General features: G+C 39.6%; 1 protein-coding gene across 1 annotated transcript; it reads left to right on the top strand.

Moving 5' to 3' along the window:
* Positions 1–1,552: 1,552 nt before the first annotated feature.
* Positions 1,553–3,333, top strand: LOC129354584 (protein NLRC3-like). The gene is made up of 2 exons (XM_055024044.1): positions 1,553–2,693; positions 3,264–3,333. Exon 1 carries the CDS (start codon positions 1,605–1,607, stop codon positions 2,235–2,237), a length of 633 nt encoding a protein of 210 aa, XP_054880019.1. The 5' UTR covers positions 1,553–1,604; the 3' UTR covers positions 2,238–2,693; positions 3,264–3,333.
* The last annotated feature ends 6,667 nt before the right edge of the window (positions 3,334–10,000 follow it).

Below are 10,000 nucleotides of genomic sequence, written 5' to 3'. Positions count from 1 at the left end.
AGTCATCAGAACCTGATGGATGTCCCACACTGTCCTGAAGACCTGTGTGGACAGAGCCTTCACTTCCACTGTCCCCAAGCTCTGGGAAACTGTCTCCACCAGCATCACATCTGCTGACAGTTTGGACTGTTTGAAGCCCACGTTCACCAACAACTTTTTTAATAAGTCTACTGTGTGATTTCGGTGTTTCTGTTCTAAATCCTTGTTGTTCATCTTCCTCTTTCTTTCTACTTTGGATTGTGTTCTTTTCGGCTTTGAGGGCATTTATTATGAAACTCTTGTCGATTTCCTCTGTGAATACTGTTGGATGAATATTTCATGACTTCCTAATGTTCCTGGTTCCTCCACAGAGTGGACCAGCAGAGCTCAGAGGTTCCCAGTGGTCCATCTGTCCAGCAGCATCAAACACAGCTGGACTCCATATTTATGGTTTGTATATGAACAACAATTACTTTTCCATGATGCACTTTGTAGAATAGAGGACTGTCAGTCTGTCCAACATACATCTGTTTTTTGGCTCCATGTATTCAGCCTGATGTTTTGTTCATCTATTATTCTGTTCCAGCTGCTGGAGACAACATTGTCAATTTTGTAAAAAATGAACTGAAGAAGATCCGGAAGATTCTGAGTCCAGATGACCAACAATACTCAGAGTGGAAGAGAGAAGATGAAGAGCAGACAACAAGCAACAGAGAGGCACTGATGAAAATCACACTGAACTTCCTGAGAAGTATGAAACAGGAGGAGCTGGCTGACCGTCTGCAGAGCAGTAAGAAGATTTCTATAAAAATTTAACCTGATCAATAAATCAGACATTTACTTATGTATGAAGAGATGGAATCAAATTTCTTCAAACTTCTTCAGAATATGATTTTTATTTGTTTCTTATTTTTCGTTTTATTTTTATTTAGAACATCTTGCTGCAGTTTGTCAACATCAACTTAAATCTGGTCTGAAGAAGAAGTTCCAGTCTGTGTTTGAGGGAATTGCTAAAGCAGGAAGTCCAACCCTTCTGAACCAGATCTACACAGAGCTCTACATCACAGAGGGAGGACTGGAGAGGTCAATGATGAACATGAGGTCAGACACATTGAAACAGCATCCAGGAAACCACACAGAGAAACAACAGTCAGACAAGAAGACATCTTTAAAGTCCCACCTGGAAGAGATCAACCAATTAGAACAGTGATGACAAAGGGAGTGGCTGGCATTGGGAAAACAGTCCTAACACAGTTCACTCTGGACTGGGCTGAAGACAAAGCCCACCAGAACATCCAGTTCATATTTCCATTCACCTTCAGAGAGCTGAATGTGCTGAAAGAGAAAAAGTTCAGCTTGGTGGAACTTGTTCATCATTTCTTTTAGTGAAGCAAAGAAATCTGCAGCTTTGAACACTTCCAGGTTCTGTTCATCTTTGATGGCTTGGATGAGAGTCGACTTCCACTGGACTTCCACAACAAGGAGATCCTGACTGATGCTACAGAGTCCACCTCAGTGGATGTTCTGCTGACAAACCTCATCAGGGGAAACTGCTTCCCTCTGCTCTCCTCTGGATAACCACACGACCTGCAGCAGCCAATCAGATCCCTCCTCAGTGTGTTGGCATGGCGACAGAGGTCAGAGGGTTCAATGACCCTCAGAAGGAGGAGTACTTCAGGAAGAGATTCAGAGATGAGAAACAGGCCAGCAGGATCATCTCCCACATGAAGACATCACGAAGCCTCCACATCATGTGCCACATCCCAGTCTTCTGCTGGATCACTGCTACAGTTCTGGAGGATGTGTTGGAGACCAGAGAGGGAGGAGAGCTGCCCAGAACCCTGACTGAGATGTACATCCACTTCCTGGTGGTTCAGACCAAAGTGAAGAAGGTCAAGTATGATGGAGGAGCTGAAACAGATCCACACTGGAGTCCAGAGAGCAGGAAGATGATTGAGTCTCTGGGAAAACTGGCTTTTGATCAGCTGCAGAAAGGAAACTTGATCTTCTATGAATCAGACCTGACAGAGTGTGGCATCGATATCAGAGCAGCCTCAGTGTACTCAGGAGTGTTCACACAGATCTTTAAAGAGGAGAGAGGTCTGTACCAGGACAAGGTATTCTGCTTCGTCCATCTGAGTGTTCAGGAGTTTCTGGCTGCTCTTCATGTTCATCTGACCTTCATCAACTCTGGAGTCAACCTGATGAAGAAAAACAAACATCTAAAAAGTTTTTATTATTTAATAAACCTAATCTAACGTCTCTCCACCAGAGAGCTGTTGACCAGGCCTTACAGAGTCCAAATGGACACTTGGACTTGTTCCTTCGTTTCCTCCTGGGACTTTCACTGAAGACCAATCAGAGACTCCTACAAGGTCTGCTGACAAAGACAGGAAGTAGCTCACAGACCAATCAGGAAACAGTTGAGTACATAAAGGAGAAGATCAGTGAGAATGTGTCTGCAGAGAAAAGCATCAATCTGTTCCACTGTCTGAATGAACTGAATGATCGTTCTCTAGTGGAGGAGATCCAACAGTCTCTGAGTTCAGGAAGTCTCTCCACAGATAAACTGTCTCCTGCTCAGTGGTCAGCTCTGGGTTTCATCTTAGTGTTATCAGGAAAGATCTGGATGTGTTTGACCTGAAGAAATACTCTGCTTCAGAGGAGGTTCTTCTGAGGCTGCTGCCAGTGGTTAAAGCCTCCAACAAAGCTCTGTAAGGACACTCATTGTTAATACAGTTATCTTTGATAGAAATTTGTCAATGATGAGATAAATATTGAGTGTTGCTTCATCAGTTTGTCTTCTCAATATTGACCTCTAGCAGATGATGAGTAAAAGAGAGATCAGCTCTCATTGGTGACTATTCATAATGCTGCAAATTCAAGTAGCAGAAATATTTTTTCCTACTGAAACTGACACTGGATTAATGCAGCTCATTACAGAAATTAATGTTTCTCTTGCCAGCCTCATTGATGGCTGCTGTATTGTAGTCTCTTAAGACTTTAGGCCCAACTATAGAATAAAGCTGTTCACAACACATGTGAACTGCCATGTTCAGGCTTAAAGATGTGGAAAATATATTCTTTTCAATCTGTGCAAAATGAATATTTGTTCAATAGGTGTTGATCTTTCAGGATTAACACCTATTAAACAAACACAGGAAAGACAAGAGAGTTAGATTCTTTCTTACTCACGAGGAGAACAGACAGTCATGTGCTTTCAGTTACAATCTTCTGCTGCTCTGAAAACACATTTGCCTGCTCCTCTCTTTTATTGTTTTCAGGATCCCTAATCACAAAGAAACGATGTAACTCTAAAGGGAGGGGAAAACACTTCATCATATAGCGACAGCGCCAATGACAATCACTAACTAAAACATAAGGTATCTTGCACTAGATAATCTCGTTCCAGACACAGGGTTAAACAGAGCAAGTTGTACATCTTCACAGTCAGTTTTATAGGAATCTAGCAGGTCAAAGAGGCCTTGCTTCCCACAGAGATAAACCTGCAGAAACCTGATGTCACTGATTTCTTTCAGTGAGGCCTTCTGAGAAATCAGAGTAATTCAACAATACAGAATCATTCTTAATACTAAGATGAAACTAAACAATAAAAGCATATAAGAAAAGATACATTATAAAGATACATGAGAATAACAAATATTTGACAAATAACATCACAATTTATCCAACTATATCATTGACTGGAACATAAAACATAAAATTTTGAAGAATTGTATAATAACATATTTTCCTCCCTGTCTCCTCAGACTGAGTGGCTGTAACCTCTCAGAGAGAAGCTGTGAAGCTCTGTCCTCAGTTCTCAGCTCCCAGTCCTCCAGTCTCAGAGAACTGGACCTGAGTAACAACAACCTGCAGGATTCAGGAGTGAAGCTTCTCTCTGCTGGACTGAAGAGTCCAAACTGCAACCTGCAAACTCTCAGGTAACTTTGGGCTCTTGACAAATTGCTGCATCTTAGGTGCAAAAAGAAACATAAATACAGATCCCAGCAGCTGGTTGGCTTCCTTATTTATTCCACGTTACAAATCCATCCATCAGTTTCAGACCTTGGTTTCTACCTCAATGTTCTCATTTTCTCATCATGATGAATTGTGTGTCTGCAGCTTATCAGGCTGTTTGGTCTCAGAGGAAGGCTGTGCTTCTCTGGCCTCAGCTCTGACCTCCAACCCCTCCCATCTGAAAGAGTTGGACCTGAGCTACAATCATCCAGGAGACTCAGGAGTGAAGCTGCTGTCGGCTGGACTGAAGGATCCACACTGGAGACTGGAAGCTCTCAGGTATGGAGGAACCTTCTGCAGGAGCAGAGAAGGTCTGATAGAGGAGGAAGAGGGAGAAATGTCTTTAGTCAGTCTGATGGAAAACATTTAGTTTGAAGCTGTAATACAGTCATATCATTTATAAATGAATGGATAACATTTTGAACCCCATTTTATCTCTTATTACACTTTAATAACTCAAATTATCTCTGGTCATTTTGGTTGTGTAAGTTTTTCAAACAGCAGCTCATTTAAACTATAAGAATCTTTCACATGGTTCTGAATGAACCTGGGAAACCAACCCATCTACTGGAACCACAATAACATGGTATTCAGAGCAGCAGGGGGCCAAATATAGCTCCATGTGGAACCAAGAGGTTGGAGAGAGAAAATCAGTTGAAACTGTTTCCTATCAGAGTTCAGTTTGTCTCTCTGTCTTCACAAACCAGGAGCATCATGGGCTGGGCGGGGCTTCCACTGATGATCTACTGAGGAAATACAAGAAGCTGATTGGCTGATTTAAAAATAAGTTAAAAATATGCAGATTAATGATATCATATAAAAGATATGATATGTAATTGTAGAGACACAGCTGGGAAACAATTTGGACTTTAAAAGAATATTTCATGGAGATCTAGACCAATCAGCCCAAATGAGGAAAGATCAGAAAATGGTCAGATGGATGTGGAAAAGTTCTCAAAAAGTGAAACAAAGATTCACAACTTTCAGGACTTAATGAAACCAAAAATACACAAAAACATGAAGCAAACTGTTTGAGGCAGAGTTTAGCAGTTTTATTTGTATGGTAGTTTGTCCTCCAGTAGGTGGCGCTAGAGTCAGGAGGAGCAGCCTGGAGAAAAGGCCGTTCCTCCCTGATCTGTTTCCAAGCAGTCAGAGTGTAGAAGTTGAGATCTGGAGAAGTTTCCTCCTGTTGCTGCAGCAGCAGAGATGTTCTGCTTCATGGACTAAATCAGGTTGGAAAGAGAAGGATCTTTACTGAGCTGCAGGATAAAAGCTGCTGAAACATTTCAACTCTTTCTGGAAACTAATGAGACACAAAAACAATGAATGTTTTTACCATCCAGACCTTTGGAACCAGTTCAGCTCAATAATTCAGTTGTATCTGTGGAAGATGAACAAATTTGATGTGAAATGATGAAATTCTTCATTTCTATCTGATGTTCCAGCAGATCAGTAGAAAATGGAGCTGCAGCTCTCAGACATTTCATGTTTTCTATCAATGAATCCACTGATTAAAGCAGGAATCTCATCTCCATGTTCTCCTCCAGAGGTTCCCAAGGTTTGTTCCTGGAAGCTGCTGCTGGTTCCTCCAATCCAGGCTCCGCCCCCTTTAGAGGAAATCTGTCCATATATGGTGCTAAGAGTCACCTTGATGCTGCAAAGCTTTGTTCAGGTTTGAGATGTCAGGATGTTGGTGTCAGTCTGTTCCAGGCTTTAGTTGTTCTCCTCATGAGGAGCTGAAGTCTCTGACAGGAACGTGGAGCTGAACAGGAGAAGAACTTGAAGCTTCTTCTTGGCCTCTGATTGCAACAGCAGGACAATCCAACATTTTAGTCTGACTTCATCTGGAAATATTTCTTTGACCCTCAATCAGTGTGAAGGCAGGCCAGCTCCTCATCAGAGCTGAGATCTTCTCTGTCCTCCATGCTGGAAATGTAGAAGTCCAGCAGCTCCTGATCAGTGACATCAGAGCATGACATCATCAGTAGAGTGATGATGTCATTTCCTCTCAGAGCAGCTTGGAAATCTGAGAGGAAAGATGCAAAGACTCTCTGGACTGTTGGATCTGCTGGTTCTGGTTCCAGATGCTCCTTGGACACTTTCACAAGCCATTACTGCAGCTGCTGGATTCAGGATGCTGCTTCTTCTTCTTGGGCTCATTGTAAATGTGTGCAGCGCCACCTGGTGGTGCTGGTTGGTAGAGGAAGTGCTGAAAGTTGGAGGTGTTTGTCAGAGGTGTGTGATGATGGAAGCCTCTCCCTGGTTTGTGAGTCTGAGCTCAGAGATCAAATCTTTGATTCTTGTTGAATCTTTGTTGAATGTGATGCAGCTTCTCCTTTTTAATGTTTGTATTTCTGGATATTACAGTGAGGCCACAGCAGGTTTTCAGCAGCAGGGCTGTTTAGTGTTTCATTCCTTCATCTGTGTGTGGGAGTGTGGATGGATCAGGTATCCAGGTGTTGATCAGAGTTTAGATTGATTGTATTTTAATGCTGATTATTAAATCAGGTGGAGCTTCCAGAAATGTTTCCTTAGTTTCCTGATGTCCTTTTAGGCTTCAGTGAGTTTCTTCAGGTTGTTACTGAGGGATTTCCTTTCTCCTTTCTGTTGGAGCTTTTCCTGTGTTTGGAGAAATGAGTTGTGCTGCAGCAGCACCAACTGTCCTTCCTACATCCACTGCAGTTTGCAATCCAGATGTTGGACTGTTCCTGTCTCAGTGGAGGACAAAAACTACACTTGGCTGCATTATGCGGAAAGGGGCGGGGACGGACCATTGTCAGTCTCAGACCTTATATGGAAATGGGACTATTACGTTCCGGAAATGAAGGGGGCGCTAGTGACACCATTTCCTGTATCAGCCGTGTTTTCAATATTATAATAATAATAACGCATTTTATTGACAACGCCTTTAAAAACACCAATAACACTTTTAACATTTAAAATTAATTACATATTAACTACAAATTAAACAGTAAGGAAATGACATACCACGTGTTACGTCACGTGGTATGTCCCTTTTATATTTTTAAATCTTTATTAAATCTTTGTTTTGGATGTTAAAATTATATTAGTAACAAACAATCTAAAATAAGCAATAATAAGGAATCATTATGGAGATGTATCCATCTATCCTTACACCCTAACTTTCCCAAACAAAAGTCATAAAACATAAATTAACATTTTAGAGACAAATGTACACTATATTAAAAACACATTTATCAATCCATCAATGATTTTACTCTCAGGTTATCCGTGCAGTGGGTGATGAGAGCTGCTGCAGGGACCCTGGACAGATCGCCAGTCCATCACAGAAAACTGATATAAACAAATACCTGCTGGTGTTGAAGTTCAAACAATAGATTTTGATGTTGTGAATGGTACTCTTAAAATAAATAAGTTAAAATCTAAAATAGAATATCCTTTGCCTTATTTAATAAGGACTAGATGGAAAAGAGGCCGATAGTCAAAATCGTTGACTAACAGTAAAACGTTTAGTCAATTTTGGCCAACTTGGTCCATCCATTCACAAACACTTTTGTTCTGTTTATTTGGCAAATATTTTTCTTATTCACATTGTGAATATAATTTACAAACAAATTAAATAACTTTTGAACTTCTAACAAGCTCGACTGTTACCATTGTTTACCATAATGTCTTAACCAGTAAACTGATTGGTGTCCCACTATTCTGTTTAGAAATTCAAAATCAATTCTACCAATTGCAATTGATTCATAAACTGAGTCCCAAAGACTTTAAATATGCCATTGTTGCAAAACCCAAAGTGATTCATTTAAAAATTTAAATGTAGCTTCAACCTGGAAAGACTCACAGAAAGTAGGTTTTAGAAAGTTTATTTGAGAAGAAATGATCTTCGGACCCCGGCAGTAGACACTGTGCTGGTAACAGCCAGAGAGAATGATTCGCTGTTGGGTTTCTTTTTCTCTATGAAAACCTTTTTGAATAAATTCACTGGATACATAAATTAAATCTGTGTAAATTGTAACCGTCTCCTCTGATCATGGCGCCGGTCTCATCTCCTCCGTCCTTCACAAACTCCGGCTTGATGTGCAACTGCTCCTCACCTGAGCCTCCATCACCTCCACCTGGTCTCCACCTTCACTCAGCTCACCTGCTTCAGCATAGATGATTTAAAATGACATTTCACAAAAACACAATGTGTGACAACTGAAATGTGTGAAAGACTATAGAAAACAACTAATATTGTCCTAGCATTCAGTACTGGCATTCAGGGCAGTGTCCAGATGTGCCATCAGAGTAGTAACGAGGGAACTCTCCTCATCTTCCATGTCCAGTGAAGCCCACAGTCTTTATGTTGCCGGTTGCAGGAAGAACATCTTACAACCGCAAAAGGAATCCTGTTTTCTGCCTTGAATGATTCTGAAAATGTCGCCCAGCTGATCTCACCTGTTGATGAAAAACTGATTTTATGTAGTTGAAATCTAATTTCACATGTTTTAGGTGAAAAAAGTCAAAGGTCTTTACCATCTAGCCAAGCAAAGTGAGTCTTCTTCCTGAAAACTGGGTCAGACACAATGGCTTCTAAGCACTTGCAGGTCAATGCCAAGGTGAGGGAAGATGTGCCTCCCTGTGCCAGAATCACCTCCTGGAGAACAGCTTCCAGTGCAATCAAAGGCATCTGAAAATAATAATAATAAAAAAAACATGTGCAATGCAAGACTCATACTGGAAGAGATTATGAATGAATCTTAAAAAAAGAAATGAATAAAATTAAAAAAACATCTATATACATTGCAGATATGTTTAAACAAGATGTGATTCATTCTCACTCAGAACAGAGCGAAGACTCAGCCTAATAGCTACTAAGATAAAAGAAAAAGGTTATTACACCAGGAAATATACAAATGATTGGAAGAACAAAAGGCATGTTTGAATTAATCACTGTAGATTCTTTAACATTGTTGTAACTGTTTTGTAGGATTTAACAATTAATGGCTTCCAGATAACAAATATATGTTCTGCACAAAATGAACAGCCAAAGATTAACTAATCAGATTTACTCAATTACTCTGTAACTTTGATTAAAAAAAATAAATAATTAAGACCATTTTTCCAAATGTTATACTCTTGAGTTAATTTTGTTGATATGCAACATAATGCGAGTAACTTAACTGAATGAAGAACACATTTTAATCCATATAAAAAATTGAAACACGATACACTGATAAATGTTGTTTATGTTAGGTTTCCTCTAACCTTAATTTGTTGTCTTGTATTAAAATACCTAACAGTGCACATAACTTCATTTTTATTAATGTCTGCTGAAATAAATGGGTAATATTACATTGCACATTATAATCAGTAAAACAGTACTTAATAATAGCCATTTCACAAAATACTTTGTTACTTTTAAATGTGTGGTTTGCTGCACAGTTACTAAAAATACATTGAAGTAGTGCTGCTCGTCATTACAGTATCATCTCTGGGTTCCACTTATGATGGCAGCTGTTAGCTTATAAAAAAAGCTGTTAGTTTATAAAAAATATTAGACTTTCAAGAAATTTAACATTGGTGTACAAAAACATATTTAAAAAAATATTAACCTTTAAAAATGAATAAAAACACTAGAAAACTGATAAGAATGTAAAAATAAACATTCATAAGTGTAGTTTTACATACTGTTATGTTGAACCATAGCAGTTGTTGCTATGTGGTTCTGTACCTTTAAGACTCCTCCGCACTGTATGAGCAAAGGGGACAGCGGTATTTGTCTTCAGACAGTACGGGAAGAATTTTCTGTCCGATCCCAATGTTGCAAATTGATAAGTGCATCTGTATAACAAAAAACAAAATTGGGGCATAAAATACATTTCTCAAGTATACATTTTTCTACTTTTCGATTTTTATCTAATGGTGCCCTGCACGGAAATAATTAGCTATGCTACATGCTAAAATTTGCCTTCCCCTGTACGAACTACGAATTTCACTCGTTTGCAGCTGTCAATTATATTTTCAACCTAAT

This window comes from Poeciliopsis prolifica, unplaced genomic scaffold, assembly GCF_027474105.1.
Source record: "Poeciliopsis prolifica strain line A6 unplaced genomic scaffold, Auburn_PproV2 SCAFFOLD112, whole genome shotgun sequence".
Taxonomy (NCBI): domain Eukaryota; kingdom Metazoa; phylum Chordata; class Actinopteri; order Cyprinodontiformes; family Poeciliidae; genus Poeciliopsis; species Poeciliopsis prolifica.
The sequence above is the reverse complement of the archived record's forward strand: the minus strand, read 5'-3'. Positions and strand labels throughout refer to the sequence as shown.

Coding starts and splice junctions, on each gene's coding strand:
- LOC129354584 (XM_055024044.1), top strand. CDS start 1,605: ATGGCGACAGAGGTCAGAGGGTTCAATGACCCTCAGAAGGAGGAGTAC.